Here is a 27,071-nt window from a genome sequence, read left to right on the forward strand (position 1 = left end):
TATTGCAGGATGTTTAGCAGCATCCCTGGCCTCTACTCATTAAATGCCAGTAGTATTCCCCACCCCTGGTTCTGACTCTCAAAAATATCTCCAGATATTGCCGGATTTCCCCTGGAGGCAACATCACCCCTAATGAAGACCTTCTGGTTTCTCCTAGTATATTCCTAGGCATTGTTTGTTGTTAAATACATTTATGATAAAAATAGACTACAACTTTGAATATGTATAGCTTAGAAGTCTCCCTGTAACTTAGAAATTAATAGACATAGACTCAGTACAATTAGGATTGGGCTAGCAGTATCTCTATTCATTGGTCACATGAACATTTTTTAGTTACCTTCTAAATGCCTGATACTGTTCCAGATTCTGGAGGTACAAAAATAAAGAATATGTTTGATATTTGAACTAGACCAAAGATTACATAAGCTGTTCATCCAGATTCTTCCAGATCTACTCTGGTATTCTATTAGATCATCAGAAACCACAAATTGCAGACCTGATTCCCTCACACCTGTATAGAGATATTTTCACTGAGTTATCATGATTTCGCTTGGAAATAGATAATGAAAATTGCCTAAAAGCTATTTTTTAGTTTGTAAGTTATAAGTCAAGATACTCTGTACCATTGCTTTCAATGTGCTTAATACAGAGATTTACAGATAAACTAAGGCTTGAGTTCAAAGTTATAAGGGTTGTTTATCAACCTATGATTCCATGTACTTACTGTTTAAGATAATAGTAATTATGCTTTTAAAATTATAGGTACTAAAAGAACTACACATTCTGAATAATTGCCAGAACTATTCTCTTTACAGAAGCTCCTTTCTAACAACTTCCCTCCTCTTACTTCCCTCTAAGGAGATAGCACAGTTTCTGGAATAAAAACAAACAAACAAATAAATAAACAAAATAATAATAGCTCCAGAAACTGTGATACATATCTTATTCCTGCCATGTTATTTAATCCTTGAAGGAAGTACAGAGAAATCATGGAGAGCATAGAAGAAGTAAAGAAGTTAGGTAACTTGGCCAAGGTCACAGATTTCATTAGTACCTATGTCTGGCTGAATCTAAAGTCGATGATTTCGCATTCTACCACTTTGCTTCTGAGACACAGTAGGTTGCAATAATATTACCTGTGTTTAACAACTAATTTCCTCATGGGCAGCCACCAAAAGCTGGTACAACTTAGAAATGTTTATTAGCTGATAATCAGCCCTGACTTTCAGAGATCACTCCAGTCCCTATATTAGTGGACTGGACTTGAGCTTCTACCTATAGTCTCATAAATTATTAGAACTGTATCTCCTTCCCAAAACACTCTGGACATCCTCCCTGTAATGAGCTTAGACATTTAAGATTTACAGCAAACATGCAAATGAGTTTACAAAATGATCAAGGTACCAGCAGGGTCACCATGCTTTAGGGCAGGGCAAAGAAATCAGACCAGGTATCAGCCAGGAGTCAAGGGAGAAAGTCCAGAGTATGACCCCTGGATCATTGATGGCTGATACCAGGTGGCTGAGAAAGGGAAAAAAGGAAGGGCATATAAAATTAGGAGGAAGAGGGTGCAAGGAGGTCCTCAATACCAAGTCTGAGCAGAGACCACACCTTAGGGCTGCAGATGAGAGCAAAAAATCCCAGAAGAGCCTTCTTGCCGTCCCTAAATCTTCCCGGAATGCCCCCTGAGGTAAAAACTGATTCAGTGCTTCTTGACAAATTCCTTATAACAGGCCTTCTTGGGAGACCCAGACAGACAAATTACCATTTCCTTTGACCAAAGCAAACTGAAAGCAGGTTGGACTCCATTCTTAGAATTAATTGCGATGCTTAAATTTTCCTTAACCTTCCAGAGTAGACAGAATTTTTTTAGATCACAACTGAAGAGCAAAGGTTTAAAACACTAATAATCCCAAGAGAGGAAACATTAGAAACCAATTAGTAAAGACGTCAGTCTAAATGATCAGAAACCTATTTTCCTCTCTTTGGCTAGGAGAGGGAAAAAGTGTGCAGTCCACTTGGTTCCTGAAGCATTAGAGGGGTCACCGATGAGAAAGGAAGGATAAAAGAAGAGTCTTAGGGCAAAGATAAATTTTATCCACTTCCATTTCAGTTAGCCCTCAACTGCCCCTGAGAAAATACTCAGTGGACAAAGAAGAGCTGTACCCAAAATGGTTTCATTTCATAACTGGCTGTGCTTAGGAACAGCTGATGCAGGGGTTGGGGTGCATTGACAGAAAGTCAGCCCTGACCGCAAGAGAAAGTGACATTCAGGAAGCCCAGGGTCTCTTTGAGGAGACTGTAGCCTGCACCTCACAACACCTATTGCCCTTCTTTGCTCCATTAGAAATAATCACTCCTAAGTGGCCCATCATCAGTGCCAGCGTGATTTTTTTCACATTTGCTAAAAGCTTTTCCCTTGGCCCACTTACATTTTTTTCTTTTGTTTCTAAGTAACTATTTAATTCCCTTTCCTCTTTATTTTGCAGTTAACTGACTTGAAAAAAAAAATCTGATTTGAAATGGGGATTACAGACCGATTTTTTCTTTCCTTCTGTACACCCACCCCCAGCACCTAGTAACAACCACTGCATATGCATTAACCAAAAGACCCATTAGTGGGTGTATTGTTTTGCACTTTTGTAGACAAAGAAGAAAGAGACCTCCAGTTGGAACAAACTCTTTTTGTGTGTGTGTGTGTTTTTTTTTTTTTTTTGGCAGCAAATAGCTTCCTTTTAAATTCACAAATGCAATGGCATTGAGGACCAAAATTGCTCTCATCTAAAATGTTTTACTCCCATCCTCACTTTTCTAGATTATGATCAATTTTCCCCTAGAATGAATTATTCAAATTGAGCCCAATCTTCTGAATCCTTAGAAAAAACAATGTCTTAGCACTTTGGGCCTATTCTGCTCACTTATCACTTGGCACATTCTGCCTGGCAAACATTCTTTCTTTCCAACATATAATTTATTTCCCCAAATGGCCTGCAGGCATCTTGGGATTAAAGATCACGTAATTCATTCATCCATTCAACAAATATTTTTGAACATCTATCATGTACCAGATAGACTCTAATCATTTGAAATGCATCCAAGGAATAATGACAAAATCCCTGCCTCCATGGAGTTTATGTTCTAGTGAAAGAAGACAGGGAAGAAGTGAGCAGTGCTATAAATATGTAAACTATAAAGTATATTAGAGATTAGAGGATGAAAGTGCAACAGAAAAAAATAATAAAACAATATAAGAAAAATGTGAAGTAGAAGGGAAGAAGACTACAAATTTAAATAGGGTGGTCAAAGTAAATGAGAGAGCAAGCCATATGGAGAAGAGCATTACAGATAAAGAAAATATTCTTTTTTTTTTTTTGTAAAGAAAATATTCTAAGGTGGAACTTGAATAATGGAATTTCCAGCAACTGACTCTGGGAAGATTGGGAATGGAACTGAATGCACAGCTTTGGACATGTTAAGTTTTGGGTGTCTACTAACATTTGAATAGAGATGTAATTGAATAAGCAGATGGATGTAGGAGTCTAGAAATCCAGTAGAGTCTGGGCTGAAATATTCATTTGAGAGTAGTATTAAAACCATGAAACTGGGTGAGATCATCATAGGAATGAGTGTGAATACTTAAAAGACTGGGAGATGGGATGGCTGTAAAAGAAAGCGAAAACCAAAACCAAAAGTATGGGGTATCCTGGAAATTACTGAAGAAATCTTATCAAGGAAGCAGAGGGCTGTTTTGTTTTTATGTCAAGTAAAATGAAGGCTGAGACTTGACCATGGAATTTAGCAACCTGGAGATCATTGGTAATGTCATGCAGTTTCAGTGGCATGGTGGGGACAAAATCTTGATTAGAGTGAGCATAAATGAGAATGGAAGGTGAGGAATTAGAGACTGTGAATGTAGGTAACTCTAGGAACTTTCTTACAAAAGAAAGCAGAGGGTTGAGGTGATAGCTGGTGGGGAAATTAGTGTCAAGAGAAAATTTATTTGAAATTAAATAACAGTATGCTGGTATTTTGAAGACAATAAGCCAGTAGAGACGAAAAACTTGGTAGTGCAGGACTGAAAGGAGAATTGTGGCCAATTCTAATAGTATGAAGAAAATGTGATTTTTCATAGCAGGTAGTATAGCTGTCTCCTTGAAGGCGACACCCTATTTATGATTGCTTTAATAAACCCATTTGGTTGATAGACCTCCAGGGCTCTCTGTCAGCTGGTCCTCAAGAATGAGAGAGGTAAGGTAGATTCATGTTTGCCATAGGAAAGAGGGAGAGACTTAAACAATGTATGCAGTGAAAAGCCAAACATGCTTAGGAAGGAGACTTTGCGTCACATAACTAAGAAGAGAGACTTGGGTTTGTCTTCTATAAATCTTCTCCCCTCTCTCTGCCACTAACTTTTCAGTAGAATCTACACTTGTAGGTTTTCTTTTGGAAAACATCAAAATGTGCAGAAAGTTGCCTTAAGGTTATAAACAGATTTACAGAGACTGCCCGTGGAAGGACACCACATTGAGGTTATGTAACTGACTCCCTCTACTAGTCCTTTATCATCATTGCTTGCCCCAGGCAGCTCTCATTTATTTTACACCAAATTACCCACTCAGAACATTACACCTGCCTCATTCTTCAAAGTTTCACCTGGTAACATATACCCCAGACTCCTTGCTTACTTACCTATCTGGTTCTGATCTTCTGAGCTGTCATCCTAACCTACCTAGGAGCACAGCCTCTGCTAACCTTCCCCTCCTCATCTCTCACCATCCTATCTCCTCTATGTTCAACAGCAGCTAAACAACTATTTGAATTTCTCCAGACTCACAAAGCTGTTACCAATACCTTTGTGCATAAATTCCCTCTGCGTAAAATATTTTTCTTGTCTTCCAAGGATCAAGCGCCCGTCTTTGCCTGTTTAAATCATGGTTCTTTAAAATTTCATTTAAAATATCTTTCTACCAGAAAATCATACCTGCCTCTCCATTTCCCACATGGTAGTACTTATCACAGCACATTGCAACTGATGGTTTATTGTCCACCTCCCCCATTGAACTGCACCTCAGTGATCCTCATTTTCATGATATTCCACACACAGGATAAGGTCAGTTATGTAGCAGCTGCTTGATAAGTGGTTATCATAAATTGAAAAAAAATGTCTAATATTAAAATTTGTGAATACCAAGCCAGGTAGCTTCACATAAGTCCTGACTCATACAAGTGGGGTTTAGAGTTCATCTTCTGCTTTAAATCAAGGTCATTGGATCTAACAGTGACTTTTTTGGTACCCACAAATACACCAAGTTACAACTGGGATCCTGATGTTTGTTTGTTTTGCTGTGTTTTACATTTTCCACAGTCTTCTGCTGCAATTAAAGACTGATTGCTTCTGAATTACAACTAATTTGATTAGGGTCCTAACCTTCAAATTTACTGTTACTTTCTAATACCTACTTCTATGTCTCCAACTCAAAGAGCCTTTCCACAGGTGGGGTAGCTGGCCTAGTATCTCTAATGCCTGAATGGCTGGAGAGTGAGATTGTACACCATTTGCTGCTACTCTTCTCATGGCTGTTTCTCACTCAACTCTGTCACATGCAAGAGCAACACCAGCCCATGTTAAAACAAAGTTTATGATTTGGATTTAGGTTTCAATCTGGGAGGAAGTGCTGTCCTACTACTGCATTACTTCAGCCATGCTGCTTCCAATTCACGCTCGGCTTCCCTTCCACCCACCTGAGGTGTCAATGTATCTCATGCATGAGGTCTGGATTCACTCAAGCTTCTGTACCTCCTGTCTGGCAATGGCTCTGCCATTACTTCTGCCTTCTGTACCATTCTCCTTGCCCAACCCACTCCTTTATTTACCTCTGCCCTGAAATCTTTCTAGTTTCTGCTCTTCACCCTGCATGTATTACTCTCAGCCTTTCCTTAACAATGTCGTGTTTTTTATTGTACTGTTAAATTTTATCAAGAAGTTGGAATTGTACATGTATGGGGATTGAATGTCCTAGTGTTACTAACTTTGGCCCTTGTATACTATAAAAACTATAGCTAAGGATGATAAATCAGTGATTCTCACTTCTAATTCTAATAAACAGTTAGCAGTTTTCAGGGTGCCTCTGACTTTAAGGTATTTATTCAATGCCCATTTATTTCCCTAAGTTTCAAGTTCAAGTTTCCTTCAATTGTCCAGGAAGGTCCAAACGCATTTTCATATAGCAAAACTGTTAAGAGCCTTTTAGGTTTGAGCACATGGACTGCAGAGTCTGTGTTCTGCCCAGAAAGTCTGATATGTGGAGTTCTGATAGAGTAGGAATTTTTTGTAGAAACTTATCCTACTTATCATGTAAGTGGCTAAATATTCTTAAGGCAAATCATAATCTATATACAGGTTTGACAAAAAGGAAATAGGACTGCCCAGCCAAATTGAGCTCATTTTACGACCTATTCATAAGAACAATTGCTCATAAGCAAAACATGGGTGTACCAATAAGAATAAATTCCAGTTATGCCACTTATTAGATTTAAGCCATTTTCAATGATCTCAAATTCCTGTGCCTCTTTTTCTTATATAAAGAGGAAAAAAAAACATACCTCTCAGAAGTTTTGTGATGAATCAGTAAAACAAATTTTGTGGATAGTAAGTGGTCTAAATATTATCAAATATTATCAAAAATCTTCTGGGTCTCAAAAGAATAAAAACAATGAATGGCTTGTTTTTACTTTACTTTTTTATGAAAGAATTTAGAATGAACCTGAAGAGGCCATGGATATACAATTAAGGGACTAACTCATGGAGGTGGCAAGATTGCATCATACTGATGAGCAACAGAAACAAAGAACATTGCATGGAGACAGAGGGTTGCCAACTGGACCCTGTATTCAGAAGTACCACATTGGAATGACAATGAGAGACTACTGCTTAATATCAGTTCTGAGAGGCCATGCAATGCATAAGCTTATTTCTTGAGAAGGATTCCTCCTTCATCTTACTAAGACTGAAAAATTCTTTTTTTTTAAACAGGTTCTTGCCTGCTGCCGGTCCAGACTCACCTCCACCACATCATAGCTTTACTTGATTCCCCTTAGTACCAACCAGTTAGCTCACAAGATTTTTTAACTTCCATACTCTCATAGGATTATGTTTTTTTTTATTTGTTTGCTTTAATGTTTTTAGTGTTTATTTATTTTTGAGAGAGGGAGAGACAGAGTGCAAGAGAGGGAGGGGCAGAGAGAGAGGGACATACAATCCGAAGCAAGCTCCAGGCTCTGAGCTGTCAGCACAGATCCCAATGTGGGGCTCAAACCTGTGGACCACGAAATCATGGCCTGAGCTGACGTTGGATGCTTAAGCGACTGAGTCACCCAGGCACCCCTCATAGGGTTATGTTTTGTACATGCACTTTCCTCTTTTTTACAAGTGCATCCTCTTTTTCCACCTACCAAATGGTTACCCCCTGTTAGGCATTCTATCCCCTCCACGTCTATTGCACTTAGAGATACTCACACTATTATATATCACATTGGAGAAATTGATTTGCATGCCTATCTCCCTACTACCCTATAATCTCCTAGATGGCAAACATCTACTGTTTATGTTTTACTTCTGCATTCACAATTCAAAGCACATGTGACGTGCTGCCACATATTTCTGATATATTAACATCTTTCAACCATTCATATGACAAGATGTATGCTCAAAGCATAATTGCTGAAGGCATTGGGAGTTAATGGTACTCTTTTCTGGGACAAAAATATAAAATAAAATCTGAGCTCCTGAAGAGCCACATTTTACCTGGCATGTTCTGGTAAGTATTGTTAGTCATGGGCCTACCACATAAAACTTTTTAAGCTGCTTCATCAGTGTTGATTTTAAATCATATTTGATGTATTAAGTGGCAGGATAAACCCAGTAACAGCAGCATCCTGGGACAGAGCCAAAATAAGCTCTGTGAAGGATCGTTTGTGGCTTCATAACTGCACTGACCTGGACACAAGTGGGGATTAAACAACAGCAGGTTAGCTAATCAGCCCCTGTCTGGAGAGTGGAAGTTGGGTTATCACAAGCTGAGAGGGCGGGTAGAGTGACGGAAAGACGTGTACATCTGAGCAGTACAAATCTGGAGACAAAGGAGCCTGCAGTGTGGCCATCAGAATTGAACAATGGGGTGGGCTGGTTCCACTGAGGGTGGGTCAGTAACACTGCAGGTGATGAAGTAGCTCTGAAGAAGGACGGAGAATGCTGTGAAGGAGGAGGACTGGACAGAACCCCTGGTTTGCCTAGGACGTTCCTGACTTGTGCTTGTTTTCCTGGTCTGATTACTATGCACTTAATGTCTATCTCTGAGACTCTTAAAAAGACCCCAGTTTGATGAAAAATAATAAAGTGACTTTAATTGTAAATAACCATTGAATCAAAATATAACCAACCTCTGGTCACAAATCAAAGTACTTTCTTTTGAGGGAGTTTCTAAAACATTGTTGTGATGCATTTCTGGGTTGTGTTGGTTTGTATGTTTGTCCAGAATCTCTTTGAGGGAATCATTTTAGTCTCTATAGTTCAGGCAAGGCTCATTTTCATCTCTCACAACCCACTGATCCATCTAACTTCAACTCTTCTGCTCTCACCAAAATAATCCCAATCTGGGCCAGACAGACTCCTTCTTTGGATTTTGACATAATTTGGGATGAAAATCTCTCTTTGTAAGTGTGAAATCATGTTGGTTATCTGTGCCATCAAATGGGAAAACGTTAAAGAGTAACAAAGGCAACACAGAGGAAGAGAGAACAGAGCAACAGAGAAAGAATTCCTATCTCCAAACATGCCTGGAGTTTATTTTCAGTTACAGGATGCACTGAGTTCCCTTTTTGTTCAAAGCATTGTGAATTAGGTCTGCACATATTACCAAGAGAGTTCTGACAAAAACAACTGCCTTCTCATTACACTGCACAGCTTTTTATTTGCCCTATCTCATTATACCAGGCAAAGGCCCACATTCAGCATCTGTATGAATAGGACAAAGAGAAATTAGATGATAGGATGGACCTAGAGCTGAGTCAGCCTAGGACAAAGCCACTTAACCATGACTGTGGTGCCCCTATAGTAAGCACAGCACTTAAGTTGCCATGGCTGGAAATCAGTCACTAACGTGCTTATCCTCTCGTGAATCAGATGCAAGTAAGTTGTCATAACAGTAAGCTAATACAAATACACCGATAATTCTTTTGGCTCCTCATAAATGGAAGCATTCTAAATAGAAAATGGACCTTAGCACATATTGAACTTAGACCTCAAGGCTATAGCAGCCAAAGACTTTTACCCTTGGCATGGTCAAAAGCACTCTTTGCTTTCTAATAATGACATAATTCCTTTTTCTCATAGCAATGAGAGAAGAAACAGGGACAACATATTTTGGTATTGGCTTGGGAAATAATCAGCCTGGCAGCCTCTGCCTTCCAGGGATCATAGATATCCTCCATGTAACACCTCAGGTCAGTGCATCTTCTGAAGCAGGCTGTTATCGGGTAGGAGCCCTGTGAGGTGGTGTAGAGCTAGTCTTGCAGCTTGGACCCAGCCTCAAGCACATGGTAGAGGAGTCTCCCTCTACTTGTCCTAGAGAATCATAAGCCACTGTTGTAATCTGCCTGATGCTTTGGAATTCTTTGGAATTGAGTTGAGCCTAAGGACTCCATCTTTCAGTGGCCACTCAGCATAGTTCCACCTAACTGCTCTCATAGTATCCAGGCCTGTACTAAAACTGTCCTGTGTTCCACCTTAAAAGTTCCAGATCACTGTACTCGCCAGACTTATGAAATAAGCCTAATAGGTTATGGATTGCTGCTAGATATGTGCAGACATAAAATGTGTAAGGTCAATGCTAGTCAGGAGGCTTTTGGAATAATCCATCTGCAAGATAATAATAGCTCAGTTCAGTGTATTAGAAGCAATAAGAGTTGGTAGAAAGGATTTTCTAATAGTTTGGATATAAGATATGCTAGCAAGAGCTGATCAAAGATAATACCAAGGTTTTTGGCCTGGGTAAATGGAATGATAAGAGTTGCCATTATACTATGTGGGGAAAACTGAAGGAGGAGGAGGTTTGGATGCTGAGGACATGAAAAACCAATTTTGGAATGTTATATATTATTTACTATATAACAAAGTAAAGACGCTGCATTATTCAGGAGACTCCAAGACCACCTTCCCTTTTGACACCGATTGCAATTTCAAATGTCCCCAATATCACCATCAAGTTTGATAATTCACTAAAACAGCTCAGAGAATGACTGAAAGTGGTTAATGTCTTTGTTACAATTTATAGCATCAGAAGGATACAGATTTAGGCCAGCTGAGAGAAGAAGCACATGGGACGGAGTCCAGGAGAGGGTCCACCCTCAGAGATTGCAGTTGTCTTCCTCCAACAACTCGACTTGTGGACAGTGCTAACTTTTTCAGGCAACAGTGAGTGACAGTATGCATGGAGTATTGCCAACTAGGAAAGCTCATGTGAGCATTGGATGTCCAGAGTTTTTACTGGAGATCGGTCATGTAGACATGGCTGAACACACACTTGGCTGACCTGTAGTCTCTAGCCCCATCCAGAGGCTGAGCTGACACCTCAAAACCCAAAGGTGTCATAAATCACATTGTTAGACTATACAAAGACACTCTTATCAGGCAGGACAGTCCAAGGGCTTAGAGAGCCAATAACAAAGGCCAGACCTCTCTTTGGCAAGGTTAATTTTTTAGTACCCAACTGTCAAATAGGAAAGTGAATTTAGGACTCTAGAGTTCAAGGAAAAGGTCTGGCAAGAGATATAAGTTTGGGAGTTATCGGCATATAGATGGAGTATTAATTAGGTTCCTAGCAGGAAGCAGGATTTACTTAGATGCTTGAAGTGAAGAGATTTTGATAGAGACCACTCATAAGATTGCAGGCAGAGTCTGGGGAAAAAAAAACAAAAACAGTGCCTGTTCACACACTCACACACACACAGTGATTTTGGAGTTCCGGGAGAGAAATTAATTACCAGAAACCAGTGAGAAGGTTTAATATGTGCCAAGCACAGTACTGATTCATATGCATTAGCTCATTTGATTTTTTTCTGGATGGTATTAATTATTATGGTCACATGTTTATAGATGAAAAAACTAAAATTTGGAAAATTGAAATATCATCTGTAGTGATTCGGTAGAAAGTTAATGAGATGGGATCGATGCAGACTGCCATGCCACAATATGGTTCAGGAATTTGGCATCACGATACAGCATAAAAGGATGGCTTATGAAAAGGTTGCATATGTGTTTGAAAGGTCTCAGCCTTTCTCCATGATTTACCTGCTAAAGATTCTTCAGGTTCTGTCAGTTTATTACTTCCCCATTTAGGTCTTTCGAGGAGGCTTTTGCTTTGCTAGATGAGTATTGTGAGCATGTGTGGTATGGACTTTCCAAATGGAAACAGAGCAGAATAGAAACATCATGGCCAGATTATCCTGTGGGGAGAAGTCAGCGCAGAGATAAATAAGATTTCCCAGGGAAATAGAAACAGAAGAGGTGCATGTATGTGAGTGTGTGTGTGTGTGTGTGTGTGTGTGTGTGTACACATGAGCCTGGTTGTGTGTGCACACATACATGTGTGTTATGTGTCAAAGCAAGTTTTCAGAATTTGGGGGGGGGTTGAGGAGAAGAAACAATATAGAATTTTAATAAGTTGCTTTAGACAATAAATGTATATGCTTTTTAAATGTTTTCAGGAGACTGTAAGTGTCTGCGTTCCTGTTTGGATTCTACTTATTTGAATGCATCCTGGTTCAGGGTTGAACTTTGGGTCCTGCATTCATATAGAGAGCATGGTGCCTGAAATGTATCGTCTGCACTGTATTATATTCCATTCTGAAGCGTAAAAAGGCTTTGCCATCAATAAAACAATATCATGGATAGGATTTGATGACACTAATAAATAATGAGGAGACCTTAATAAAGGGATAACTATTGGTAGGCCACTATGCCTACCCCATCACTCAGGTTCAAATCCCTTAACTGAAATATGCCTCTGAACCCAGAACTGGTCTCAAAAACATTTTTCACACAGTGCTACAGCTAGCCAGGGACAATTGACCTTGACATGTAAATTGAAACTCATTTGCTACTTGGTTTCCAATATATCAAGCTAAGTGTTTTTATATGTTTTGAGTTTTGAATATATTAGACTCTAGCATACTTTAAAGATACAGAAAATTTCAAAAAGAGAGAAGGCATTCCCTCTCTGTAAGGTTATTATTATGATTTGAAGATTTTCCTCCCAGGAGACCAGCCCTCTAATTTTACTCTCTCTAGCTTTCTCCCCCTCTTCTAAGAAGATGAAAACCACTTTGGAAGTTTCTTTTCATCTTCCCTGTCTCTTCTCCCTTTTTTTTCTAGACCCCAATTTTCTTTATTTTCTATTTTCCCTGTACTGATGAACAAATCTACCTCATCTCCACGGAGAGGAAGGCAGGCAAAAATTTGGAGACAGAATTATTTTCAGTGGCAATCTACTTCTCTAAGCCACTTTTGATTTTCTTATTATGATCAGCTCCCTTGTGTGTATTTAAAGCATTACCATAGATTGGAAACTCCATAACTGGTATAGATATTTTATTTAGTTTTCTTTAAAACACTCTGTAGCAGAAATACAACATTCTAATAAAAATAACTCCCTGAAATGTTTGGCCTCTCAATGAATTCTCTTTTCTCAACTGAGAAAAGGGGAGGGGGTGATGATGAAGCATTGAATGTGGATGAGTCATTCTTGTATAGTTTATTACACAATGCATTTGAAGGGTAGGGGAGAGGTCTGGCCTGCACAAAGACCACATTAACTGAAATGATAAATAGTCCTGATGAGTGAGCCAGGTGGCAAAACTCTAGTTTGTGTGGCTGCTGAAGTGGATACCTGGGTATAGGAGGAAACTTGGGACTCCCTTCCTGGGGCTGGGGGAGGCTGGGCCTGCAGAGAGGCAGTGTGATTGATCTCTTTAAGAAAGTGCCAGCTGGAGTGTGCATAAATGGCTCCTTCTGGCTTCTCCTTAAAAGCTGAATTGATGGCACCTTCTGAAAAGAGCAGCTCAGACCTCTGTCCCCTGTTAGCTTAAGATAAACCTTGATTTCAGCGACTGTAAAATATCTGAAAGTAGAAAAAGGTTAAAAAAATGTACTCGGTGAAGAAATTAAAGAGAATAGAGTGTAACTCATCTACCAAAATAAAGGGATAATTGCAATGTGGTGCTCTTTTTTGTTAGATTTTCAGGAACCCATCTGTGCAGATTGTTTCTCTTTTATTATCATTACATCAACTAATTACATTAGGGAAAGAGAGGGCATTTTAATTAAAAGATTGTTTTAAGGAGTTATAATTCTACTCTTTCATTAAATAACTTCACTGCATGCCAAATTCGTTAAAGTATGCTCCATTTCTGAAAATTGTTGTTTGAAAATTATTTGTATTAACCACATTTTCAACAAAACAAATTTCATCCTTTTATTTCATCTCATAGATGGGTTCTTTTTTATTTCTCCATTTTGACCAAAGAATCATAGGAAATCACCACATGTAAACCATCCCAATTATATTAAGAAGCTTACTTTTTTTCCTGTTTTATTTTACACAGCATACGTATTTAATATATGATGAATTTGATTAAGGTAATCTTTCCTGAAATTGGAATGTTTTTAGAACATGATAATTTGCAGGGGAATATTGGGGGAAGTAGGAAGATCAATAGAGATCCACAGAGGAAAATGCGTACCCAGTATTGTAAGTAGGCATTCCTGCTGTTTAAACCCATTTCCCTTTGGATAAAAACCTCATCCAGGTATTTTAAATTGCAGGGATGCCATTAAACAACTCATTAAATAAAGTGGATAAACATCCATTCTTTGGATATTTTGAATCCATCTTCCTTTTTGTCAACTCTCTCTTACTCTTCCAAGTTGTCCTAAATAACAAAATCCAGAGATTTGTATGTAATTACCAGATAAAGGGAAGTCATAGGATCTAGAATGGAAAAACAATGTCACAGGATAGAGCAATGAAGACTTAGCAGGCAAGAAAGAAGTCTAAGCACCTGGTGCTGGAGATGGTGAAAAGCCAAATTTAAAAATCATGTTTCTACTTTCAGTATTCAAACAACTCTAGATTTCTGTCCTCTGATTGGAATCCTGAACTACTTTTATTCCAAAAAAACTGAATGTAAAAAGCTTTACAGACATAACTTCTGTGTTAAAAAAAATGTATCTCATGCAGTTCAAGACTGAAAAAAATACAGTTATCGCAATCATTATATTTGCCCGTGAAACAATGTTTTACCCATAGTAGAGGTGCAGTAAAATATATGCTGAATGAATGAATAAAAGGAACACTTCACTCTAATTCTTAAGTAGGAGATGGTAGTTCCTACTAGCAGCAGTTGTTTTTATTTATTTTTTTTTATTTATTTTTATTTTAGCTCTTCAATATTATTCCCTAGGGAAGCTAGCAAACTGAAATCTGTTACATTAATGCCAGCAGGGATATATATGTGTGAAGAGAATAAGTAAACATTTATTGCACCTGATGGCTCAAAGGACCATCCACATGAGCTCTTAAGAGACTTGAAAATACTTGCCAGGATTTATATTTAGGGTGAACTCTGCAAATACTATTTGTGGATTTTTATCCTTCAGAAAATTTCTATTTTTTTAGTCACTTGAGATTTTTCAATTCAAAGCTGTTGGATAAATCTGTAGCCAGCTATGTAGCTTCTTTTTCTTGGGTAATGAGTTAATCTCTTAAAATTTTTATTAAAATTTTGATGTTGTTAGGTTTTCAGTCAAAATCAGTGCCAAAATAACTTCCAAGAACAGATTTAAATACCAGCACTTAAAAAAAAAATTACTACAGTCTTCCTAATCTTTGCCAAAATAACAACATTGACAACTGCTACTTTTCGAGAGTCTAATATGTGACAGTTCCTTTTTTGGTGTTTTGTAATTAGTACATATATGATTTTACCCTGTTATGGAGAAGAGGAAGGCAAAGCAGAAAGAGATATGATGTCTTGCACAAAGTCATACAGATCATATATATATATATATATATATATATATATATATATATTTAAATTTTTTTAATGTTTATTTTTGAGAGAGAGAGAGAGAGAGAGAGACAGAATGTGAGCAGGGGAGGGGTAGAGAGAGAAGGAGACACAGAGTCCAAAGCAGGCTCCAGGCTCTGAGCTGTCAGCACCAAGCCTGATGCAGGGCTCGAACTCACGAACCGTGAGATCATAACCTGAGCCAAAGTCGGATGCTTAACCGACTGAGCCACCCAGGTGCCGCCAGATTGTGTATTTTTGAATGAAGATTCCAACCAGCACTGAGAGGCTGTTTCTACTATGATAGACTAAATCCCCCAAATTTATGTTTGACTTGCATAAAATCTTGTAAGATAAGTAAAGCCAAGGATAGCTTTTTTTTTCCTTATTCAGCAAAAGGTGTTATTAGATCATTCTGCATTTATATATTTTATGAGAATAATAGAAAATCCGAGCTAGGAAAAATTTAGAAATAATCCAATTAGTAATTCTTCGACTTTTTGGTTTTTATATCATCTTACATTCTTTTTTTTTTTAATGTTTTATTTATTTTTGAGACAGAGAGAGACAGAGCATGAGCAGGGGAGGGGCAGAGAGAGAAGGAAACACAGAATCTGAAGCAGGCTCCTGAGCCGAAGTCGGACGCTTAACCGACTGAGCCACCCAGGCGCCCCAATCATCTTACATTCTTAAGAATAATTAAAGATCTCTAAAAACATTTGTAAGATTTTTGTAAGTTTCTTTAATATTTGACTTAGTGGAAGGAAGGTGGGATTTTCATATCTGATTCCTTATTCAATCTGCTGTGACATCATCTGTGTCTCGTAACCTCTACTGGAAGACTCCATTGTCAATGTGGGAGAGAATGAAAGAAAAAAGCTTTAGTATTATTATGTATTATTATTAAAATAGTTGGACCTTAGGGAACACCCCCAAAAGAGTACAGACATGTGTGTACTTTGAAAACTGCTGATCTAGATAAAACTCATTTAATAGACGTAGAAACCAAAGTGTCCCATCAATCTGTTACTGAACTCAAGTCTGATGATGGATTAGGAAGGGACTGATACTTTCCTACAAGGATATTATATGTGATTAGGATGGGCACTAAGCTACACTATGGAAATACATGGAGATGATTTTGAGGGAGTCTATTTTACCTCTCTCCTGCTCCTACTAATGGCAAAATAATCTGCCCCCACCTCCCTAGTAGAACTGTCCTTGCCTGGGTCATCAGTTATCTTCTAGTTAAATTTAATAAACACTTTCTTGAAGTGTTTACTATTATTTCTTTGTTACTAGCAACCCTTGACATGGATGATCACTCCCCTTCTTTTGAACCCTCAGTTGACCTGATCCTCGCATGATCTCATGCTCAGTGGAAGCACTCTCTGCCCCTAGTTGTCCAAGCCAGAAATCTGGGAAACTTCCCTGACTCAGTGCTCTCCCTCACCAAGTACTCTCAGTATTTTTTTTAAAAATCTCTTTCTGGTCCATCCACTTCTTTCTCCATCTTGCCCTGTACACACATCTTTGTATTTTCTAGCCTGCATTATTCCAACTGTCTTCCAACTCTTTCTTCCTCCAGTTTTAGCTCTTTTGATCTGTCATCCATACTGAAAATCTGAGTGGTTCTTTTGAAATGCGGATTCCAAGTGGGCACTTTCCACCACCTTTAAGACCTCAACTCTAAAGTAATTTACATGGGCTTCTTAGGCAGCCTCATGCCCCCTTAAATTAAACTTTCATCACTTCTTCCTTGCTTCTTAAGATTCTTTGCTCATGCTCTCTCACTCCCCTGCCAGTATAAAAACTGTTTTGTTCTGTTTTTCCTTCTATCTATTCCTTCCACTCTTACTCTTTTTAGTCAGGTAGTAACTTAGATGTCACCCTCTTGGAGTAATTTCTGTAAGCACTCTCATCCCGAGTTAGAGGATTCTGCTATATATTTTTCTTCAATAATTGCACTTTCCCCATCAAAGTATTATTTGCCACTTTTTATTTATAATTGCCTGCTTAATGACCTTTACCTGTCCCCCACCCCTCATGTATTTTTAACATGGTATGGGTAGGAGATTTGTCTATTTTATTTTTTATTGTACGGCCAATATCTAAAACAATGCTTGACCTATAGTAAGAATTGAATAAATTTAACAAAATTGTTTGATGCAAGAGTAAATGAATGATGTCTTCTTTTCTTTCTCTCATTCCTACAGTCAGTTGTATGTACAGATTTCAGATTCACTTTTCCTAATGAAGTTGGAATTCATTCTTTGAACTATTTTATTGTTTTATGATGCTAGCTAATATAATATAGTTATTATCCTATCATATCATTATGCCAAAGTGTTTCAAAGAGTGACTCACATATGACACTGAAATAAGACTTATGTTTGGAAATTGGTCTTACTTTTTGATGACCGGGAAAATCACCTGGGAGGATTGTTAAAAATGTACATGCCTGAGTCCTATCCTCTAAAGGTTCTGATTCAGCTTTTATATTATAACCAGCTTCATAGATTACTGTCATACCTTCCAAAGTATGGGAGCCATTGCCTTACTACAATTATACTTTGGTTTATTTATAAAAGTAGTTAATGTTACTACCCTTTAACAATTTGTTAACAATTTGTTCTAATTTAGTTGCAGAGCACTCCTGTGTGCAAACAAACATATAGCCTTTTATACATGTTCTGAAGGATTTTGTAAGCCCAATGTTACACTACTACAATTAAGCAGGTGTTAGAAATTCAAATATTTGTTTTTACCTTTGTTTAACCCAAGTTTACATCTTTACTGATTATATGTACATTAATTCTCTGGACTGAATTGTATTATGTTTAATGAGTACATTGAATATAAATTAGCTATGTAATACTTATTTTAATATAGCTAGTACATCTAAATTTATAAAACAACATAAGATAATTGTAGTATGTTGTGTAATTTATGCAACAATTATTTGTAGAATTTTAAATGGCAAAATTCTCATAACTTACAATGAAGTAAATTTTATGGCACAATATTTTAAAAGCAAGAGATACTAGGTATATTTGTAAATTTACATATTTTTACATTGTATGTCTCACTCGAGAATGAAAATACTGAAAACTAGTTATGTTAATTTTATTAACTATGTTACAACATATTAAAATATGTATAGCATTACATGTATAAGACCTATTCATTTAAAAATTGAATGAAAAAGATTCCTAGAATTAGATTTTACTCCCCGTATCATGTGTTATTTTAATACACAGATTGTTTTTACTCACAATAAGATATATTTTTATTCCTGTTATTCCAATTTCTAAATAGGGTAAAATCACACACACACACATACTCACATATATTGTTTGCAATACTAATATTTATGAAGGTAGTTCTTCAGGGAGATAGAAATGGAGAAAAATATAGAGATGAAATGGGAAAAAAAGGTAAATAAGAAAGAAGAGTAATAGGAGGAGACGAGGAAATTGCTTCATATCTTTCCAAGATAGAATAGAAGTAGATGATCCTTTTTTCTTATCACACTTTTTAACATGTTGAGTCTTTTATATGAGTTCTTGAAGAGGTTTCATTACTTGAAGTTTGTATGAAAAAATAAATTTGATGGTATGTCTCTATTATTTAAAAATGCTTAACAGTTCTATGACCTATTAAACATGTGTCTATTAATTTGATATACTTTGAAACATAATCAGGAGCTATTTCTCTAGGAAAATATTTGCTTTACTAATACCGTGTGTGGTTATATTTATTTCTGGAGTTAATGTTATATCTAACAAACAATACAAAAAATGTTTTATTTCTTTAAGTAATTTAATAATGGTCCAGGCTACTACTTAGAGTCTATTTTATTAAAGAAAGTTACTTTACTCTTACATATATACCAGATTACTAGACAATTAGTTGTAAACAAAAACAAAAAAGTAACTCTAGTTTCTAACACTGGAGAATAATAACATAAATTATGTCCACTATAAAATACAGTGTTAAGTGGACAAACTGGAACAATAGTCACCGACTAACAACAACCTTTAAGACATAGTGACAAACTACTATTAATGTAAAATGCAAAACAAAACAAAATAAAACTCTACGTGTATCTGTGGAAATGCAGAGAAAAATGTGTGGAGGAATAATATTTGTAAGCTGTTAACTGTGACAACCTTGTAGGAGCAGAATTGGGGTACAAAGGGAGACAGACTGTTTTGTTCTATGTCCTTTTATTTATTTAAATTATTTTCATCAACTTATGTATATCTTTCATAATTTGAAAAATACCTTAAAGAATTTGAAAAGTGATCATTCTAACAAAACTAATGGGATCTGGAGTTAGGAAGTAGGAATTTCAATGGTCCCACCATGAATGCACATATACATGGTCAAGGAAATCAGGCATTGTAGTGAGTATGTTCTGTGATTTTATGACCTACTCTGTTTTTTCTCTAATCTTCTTTTTCCCCCCTTTTTCATTAAAGGTCTCATTCGTTTGCAGGAGCTCATCAAAGCTCCATCACGGTACAATCTTCGGCTTAAAATCCGTCAACTACCTGCCGATACAAAGGATGCAAAACCCTTACTAAAGGAAATGAAAAGAGGCAAAGAGTTCCATGTAATCTTTGACTGTAGCCATGAAATGGCAGCAGGCATTTTGAAACAGGTAATCTTTAATTTACTTAAATTCTTGGTTTCTTTATTGAATTTGCATTTAAAGCATGGCCTTTTTTTTTTAAGCAAAGTGTTATTGTCACATAGTTAAAATGAGCCATAGAAGTCACCTTGATGTAATTTTCTGATAGAAAAATCTGACATTTGCTTTTAATTAATTGTCTTTAAGAAAAAGTAATGTAAATACTGATGATCTTCAAAACACATTGTTTGAAGTTCTGAGGTTTTTTCAAAGGGCTACAATGCTGTTTGTTAATGTGAATGCTGGTTATTATGATAGATATTTGTTTGTACTGAAAGGAAGGAATAAACTGACAGTCAATGATTGAGCAGCTCAACCGTTAAAATCAACCAGTTGAAAAAAGAGAAAAAAAGATTTGCTATTTAGCTGGCATCTTCTAGGAGATCCCTTGCACATCACTTATTTAATCAGCACAATGACCACATGAAGTAGAGACTATCTCCACCTCACAGATGAAGAAACTGAGTCTTGGAAAGATTGAATAACTTTCTCAATGCCCACCAGCAAGGAACTAACAGAGGGATTAATATCTCACCTAGTGATGTTAAGTATTCATTCCAGAATAAAGCATTGCTAACTCAAAAGTTAATAGTAAAATCAATCAAACGAAATAATTTATAGCAGTAAAACCTTTTAGTGTTACTTTTGTACTATTCCAACCTAACAGTATACTGGAAAACAGTAATTATTATTCTCCCCTATATTACAGACGAGAAAAGAGACTGATGTCGGGCATTAAATGGCTGGTATGAGCCCATATATTTACTATGTAGTAAAGTCTAGATTTGGATTCAAGTCTTTGTACTTTGTTTTTTAAACTCTTGTAAAGACACTGGCTGATATCACAGTGGCTTGGGATTAGTCAACTGTCCTGAAACCTCTCATGTATAAGATAAAATATCACTATTGGAGAGTTATGCAGATTCAGATGTCAAATTATATCCCATAAAATATAACTATCAATTGTAAATGCCTGTTATAACATGGTTAGTTTATTAAGCAGATGGTTGTCCAATCTTCCAATATGAATGTTGGTTTCACTGCAATAAAATATTTAATTGGATTTGGAAAATTGCTCTAGTGTTATATTTGGGTAGTAAAGCATATGAGATTTGGGTGTGTCTTTGCTTGTTGTTGTGTTTTGTTTTGTTTTGTTTTTGGTAGTGAATAATCAGTGAAATGCAGAGTAAGAATTTGTTTTTCATGTAATACCAAAGACAATTCTTGATCACATTTAGAATATACAGGCTTGGAAAGGAGACCTTTCCTTTATGCCCAGAGTGAGTAGTATTTTACGATTTGTCAGTGACAGCGCTTTGGTCGGCTTTCTCTAGGCTTCCAGCAAGTACATAAATGATCAGTTGTCTTGTCTCTAGAGTAACTAACTGACTTATTTTGCTATCAACTTTAATAATAGAATTGCCATTCTGCCTTCTATTTGATATATCCATTATAATGGGTTTCTTATATGTAACCTGCTCTGTTTGTAAAATAAAAACAGAATTAAGATAATTTTTAAAATATATATAGCAGAAAAGGTTACATAATTTTAGCAAGATTAGTAGAATCTTTGCAAGATTAGTAGAAAAGTCACAGCACAGGTAAAATGATTATATGAGACTTAAAATGAAATCAGAGTAACATTATTACACAGAATGTGTATGTTCAGAATCTGTAACACTAACAGACCACATGTATGATGTTTTTTTTTTCTTTACCTTGTCCTAGAGAGCATTTGTTCCACATTTGGATATCAGTTATTCTAGAAATGAATTAAAGAAGAAAGCAAATAGGGGCGCCTGGGTGGCGCAGTCGGTTAAGCGTCCGACTTCAGCCAGGTCACGATCTCGCGGTCCGGGAGTTCGAGCCCCGCGTCAGGCTCTGGGCTGATGGCTCAGAGCCTGGAGCCTGTTTCCGATTCTGTGTCTCCCTCTCTCTCTCTGCCCCTCCCCCGTTCATGCTCTGTCTCTCTCTGTCCCAAAAATAAATAAACGTTGGAAAAAAAAAAAAAAAAAACGTTGAAAGAAAAAAAAAAAAAGAAGAAAGCAAATAGCTTCCTTATAAATGGAGCAACACATTTAATAGGACTCTATTTCATGCTTTATAAAATTTTTTGGAGATTTCTCAACATTGGTTAAAGACAGAAGTCCAAAGAAATGGTATAGGAGTTGGAGAGCAGGCATAGATGGGCTGGGCTGTCCTTGTGTGGCTTAATCTAAGAACCACTAATAGGAGTATCCAGAAATATGGATAGGTTTATCAGGTTAGCCCTATTTGTTTCATTGTTTTATTTATTTTAACTAAGTGAGCCTTTCTTAAATATTGGGCAAAAGTGAACTTGAAGTTTTCTTCCCTGAATGCTTTAAAAGGGACTGAAGCTTGAAGCTGGCTATTTGAGTGCAGTAATTGGCATACATGCCTTAATAACAAAAGATTCCACCTCCACCCAAATTTGTCAAAGAGAATCCCCTATGGCAGGGCGAAGATGATCTGCATTTAAGCCTCACAAGGTCATTCTATTACAGAGATAAAGTATTAATCAAGACCTTGAAAGTCTAGATTAGAGACTGTGAAAATTTTTAGGCTGGAAAAATGTGAAAGCAGATGCAAATAAACTTCCACGGCATCAAGAAGTAAAATTAAATTAAATTTTAAGAAATATGTCTAAAGCCCACCTCTTCAATTGTTAACTTTGAGTGATGTAACTTCTGGATACAACCTGAAGGATAAACCGATTGCATATTATATGCCTAGAAGTGTTAATTTGTCAAATGGCATTGTTAGCACTACTCTAGTTAAATGTTGGGGATTTCTAATAATATTTTGATTTTGGAAAATCTGTGGCATTTCTTTCCAGGAAGGATAATACAGTACAACCAATTTTTCTATTGTGGCCACTCTCATTTATTTGTACATAAAGAGATATTAATTTTATTCTTATTAATGTGGTTTGAACGGTCCATAGAGTTCATTCAAAAATAGTGGCAAGGGTGCCTGGGTGGCTCAGTTGGTTGAGCATCTGACTTCAGCTCGGGTCATGATCTCACAGTTCATGAGTTCAAACCCTACATCTCTCTCCCCGCTGTCAGTGTGGAGCCCACTTCAGATCTTCTGCTTCCCCCCACTCCACCTCTCCCTGTCCCTCCCGGCTTGTTCTCTCTTCCTCTTTCTCTCTCTCAAAAATAAATAAACATTGAAAAAATAATGAAAAAAGAGAAAAAACATTGGCAAGATGTAAGTGTTATAATTTAAAAAACATCCAGAACAAGTTTGTGGTGTCTAAATGTGGTATCTCTCCCGATTGAATGGGGGCTCCAAATGTGGGGCCATGGGTGGAAGCCAGTGGAGCAGGCAGTGAAAAGAATTCACCTGAAGCAGAACAAAAGAGATAGAAGTTTATTGAATATACCACGAGGAAGTGGGAGGCAGGACAGCAAAGGAGAGGCTGTCTGGCAAGAGGAAATAGGTGGGGGCTGTCTGTAAAGAGGGAAGGTGAGGAGGTATGGCTACCTGGAATTTTCCTTTTTGGAACCTGTGCCTAGTTGTAAGTAGCCTGTTGGTTAGTTAGAGCCTGTGGATATTTTGAGGCGGATTGCCTGATAAGCCTATCTGTATCAGCCGGGTGATCGCTGTGAGCCCCTTTGACTCGATCAAGTTTCCATTCCTCAAGCCTGTTGTCTAAAAGTGGCCTCATAAAGTTCTTTTTTTAATTCCACTGGAAATTATTAACTTATCTTTCAAGAGAGATACCCTGTTGTCCTTTTTTTTTTTTTTTTTGGTTAATGTTACAGTGTAGGTACTCAATCAAAAATAACTAACCTTCTCTATTTAGATCACACGTCATAGTCCATAATTGATTCTTATTTTCAGAATCAAAGGCTGAAGGAAGGTCAATGAAAGGCATAAACAGTCCTCAGTCATCCCCTACAGATTTCTTCTCACAGTGATGAAGGAAGCTGTGGCTGGTTCAGAATACCCATGTCAGAAGCAAACCACTCTCCCCGCCATCATCTCCTTAATCCCTTCCATCCCTACCTCCAAAACACAATTTTCAATACTGGCTTGAGATGAGGTTTTCAAAATATCAAGGTGAAAACAGGCAAAAAGTTTAGATTACATAGATCCTACAATGTATCTACATTCTTTGGGAACATAAAATATACCATTTTATAAAATGCCTTGTATCCAAAATCCAAGAATTAGAGACCTAGAGTTCATGTTTACTCACTATCTTAGGTTTTTTGGCCAATTTATTCATTGTTATTATTTTGTACTTTCCTCACTTATAAAATAAGTATAATAATAGGATCTACCTCATAAGATTTTTAATGAGGCTATCAGGAAGCAAGAATTTCTCCCCCTTCAGGGGTCCTTCTAGCTGGACTAAGAATCAAATTGACATGAGAGAGATTAACAGGAGAAAAGCAAATTTAATACAGGGAATCCACACAGACGTGGAAATTCCAAAATAAGTTGGACAAAATGAGATATATAGATTATGCTGAACTAAGGAGAAGGGGGACTTTTGAGGAAAAGGATGCAATTCACAGGGCAGTAAGAAGAGCAGATGTTTGATAATTAGATGTTTGTCTATCACTCATATAATATTTATCTCTGATAATAACCCTTATTCTAGGAAAGAGTCCCAATTTAGATTTTTCTATGTTGTTAAAGAAGGGGCAAAAGTGTCTCTTGTGTCTGCAGGGTTTCATTTGCCTTCAGCTCAAAATAATCTTCACGCCAAAGTGGCCCATCTTGAGTCTGCTTGTTTTCAGCCTCTACAAGACTTAAATTGATTAAAATGTGCAATGTCCTTAGAAGAGTGCCTAACACATTTTGGGCATTTTTTGCTATTTATAGTTGTACATCTGAAGCACTGTTTCTTTCAATTATCTTTATCCATTTTTCTGTACCTGTTGAGTTGATAAGTAAAAACTATAGACAAGGATAATGTTGAGCTGTCATTATATAGTTCTGGAGTTGAGAAATCTTTTGTGCATATCCATCAGGAATAGTGAATACCTTCTACGAAGATAATCTTATAAACCTTTAGTAAGACTCATTTTCTCTTACTTTGATTAAGATTCACACTTCATCAGAGCATTATTGGTTCATACAGTCTTTATTCATTCAGGAAATATTATTTGATAATTTGGTTCCTAAGTATTGTACACCTAGTTCCATTATGTGTGTGTGGTTGAGCAGGGGGGGAGTTCACAAATGATGACCAAATATGTATTCTTATTATTAATCACAATATCACAATATCTAAAGTCCTTTCCTTTGCTCAGTTTTTGATGCCGCCTTTCATTAACAAATGTTTCTCCCTTTTAAAAAAGTATATTTTGTATGTTCCAAAATTTTCACAAAATCTATTCTTTCTTAACTGAATAGCTTACTTCTAACATACAAATTTCATTTTAACTAACTAGTTAACACCTATCTATAAGCATAGAATACCCAGGGTGTAACTGAGACAGCTACTCAGCAAATGAATTTGTGCTGTTAGTATTTTATGGAAAGTATTACATGCGCCTGAGGATCCTTGTTTCTAAGAGCTCTTCATTCAACTCAAAAATGCATCATTTTTCAATTACATTCACCAACTACTGTTCACTGATAAACAGCTATTTCAAAAAGTGTTCTCCTTTTCAAAGGAGAAATTGACATGTCTGAAAGTTCTAACCCAAAGTCCTTATTTTAAGATTGATAATCTAAAATTGACAAGGACTGGGGCACCTGGGTGGCTGAGTCAGTTGAGCATCTGACTTCGGTTCATGATCTCATAGCTCCTGGGTTTGAGCCCCGCATCAGGCTCTGTGCTGACCGCTTGCTCGGAGCCTGGAGCCTGCTTCAGATTCTGTGTCTCCTTTGCTCTCTGCCCCTCCCCCGCTCACGCTTTGTCTCACTCTGTTTCTCAAAAATAAATAAATGCTGGGGCGCCTGGGTGGCGCAGTCGGTTAAGCGTCCGACTTCAGCCAGGTCACGATCTCGCGGTCCGCGAGTTTGAGCCCCGCGTCGGGCTCTGGGCTGATGGCTCAGAGCCTGGAGCCTGTTTCCGATTCTGTGTCTCCCTCTCTCTCTGCCCCTCCCCCGTTCATGCTCTGTCTCTCTCTGTACCAAAAATAAATAAACGTTGAAAAAAAAAATTAAAAAAAAATAAAAATAAATAAATGCTAAATAAATAAACAAACAAACAAATAAATAAATAAATAAAATTGACAAGGACCATAGAAGTATGAAATGAAATAGTAATTTGCAACTGGTCTGTTAGTAAAAGAAAAAAAACCATTTTTTTATCTGTACTTTTTGAAGAATAGTGGTGATTTACAGTTGCTTCATTAATGCTAAGGAAAGTCTCCAAAGTACTTTAAAAATCGTATTGGCATTGCCTTTGCCACAATTTTTTTCCTAATTGAGTAATAGTGTTCATCAAAATAAAATTGTGTTCCTCCTTAGGATATTTGTAGTGGAGACATTACAAATATAATGAACTAAAATGTGCTAATTTCAGGTTTCAAATTTAATGTCTCCTTTAATATGTAAAGCCATAAGCTTTACAATTGCAAACTTTTAGCTAATAGCTTTCTATGGAGAGAACTGGTTCGGAAATTCCTTCAGTAACCACTAATCTTCCTTAACTATGGAGAAAAGATTTAGGTTGATCCAGTTTTAATGTAACCTGAATATTATAGCCTAATTCTTCATTGTACCCTACTATTTTGTTCTCCTATTGACATATTTCATATGATGTATACCTTCAATATTAATATTTTTATTTTTTACTTGTAGGCATTAGCTATGGGAATGATGACAGAATACTATCATTATATCTTTACCACTCTGGTAAGTAATTTATTAAAGCATAAAGATAATGCTGTAAATTTTATTGGTACAACTTTTCAGGATGGAAAATGGGTTTTTGAGTGAGAAGTAATGACTGGCACTTTTGTAGCTTATTGTTTTTTGATAAAACATAGGAGGAATGAATCATTACTGGGAACAAATAATTTTTGGTGGGAAGCTGATGATTTTGAAATAATTTTATTTCAGATATCAATTCAAAATATTATATCTTATTTATATATTGCTTTAGAGGACTTCTAGAACATTATAGATTTCAAAATTAATTTGCTAAGAAATCAGTATTTTAGAAAAGCACAAATTTTTATGTTGTTATCTCAGTTCTATTTACTTTACAAAAACCAGATTTATTGAAACACCTTTTAGTAGATTAAATTTTCGGTCCTGT

General features: G+C 36.8%; 1 protein-coding gene across 5 annotated transcripts in view; it reads left to right on the plus strand.

The window, feature by feature from the left end:
* The window catches only part of GRIK2 (glutamate ionotropic receptor kainate type subunit 2), a 661,616-nt gene that overhangs the window by 267,475 nt on the left and 367,070 nt on the right, over positions 1–27,071 (plus strand). For all 5 annotated transcript variants that reach the window (XM_045499147.1, XM_045499151.1, XM_045499149.1 and 2 more), the window contains exons 5-6: positions 19,608–19,789; positions 26,612–26,665. In XM_045499147.1, coding sequence (XP_045355103.1) covers positions 19,608–19,789; positions 26,612–26,665 — 236 coding nt within the window. The remainder of the gene's footprint in view (positions 1–19,607; positions 19,790–26,611; positions 26,666–27,071) is intronic.

Source organism: Leopardus geoffroyi, chromosome B2 (assembly GCF_018350155.1).
Source record: "Leopardus geoffroyi isolate Oge1 chromosome B2, O.geoffroyi_Oge1_pat1.0, whole genome shotgun sequence".
Taxonomy (NCBI): Eukaryota; Metazoa; Chordata; class Mammalia; order Carnivora; family Felidae; genus Leopardus; species Leopardus geoffroyi.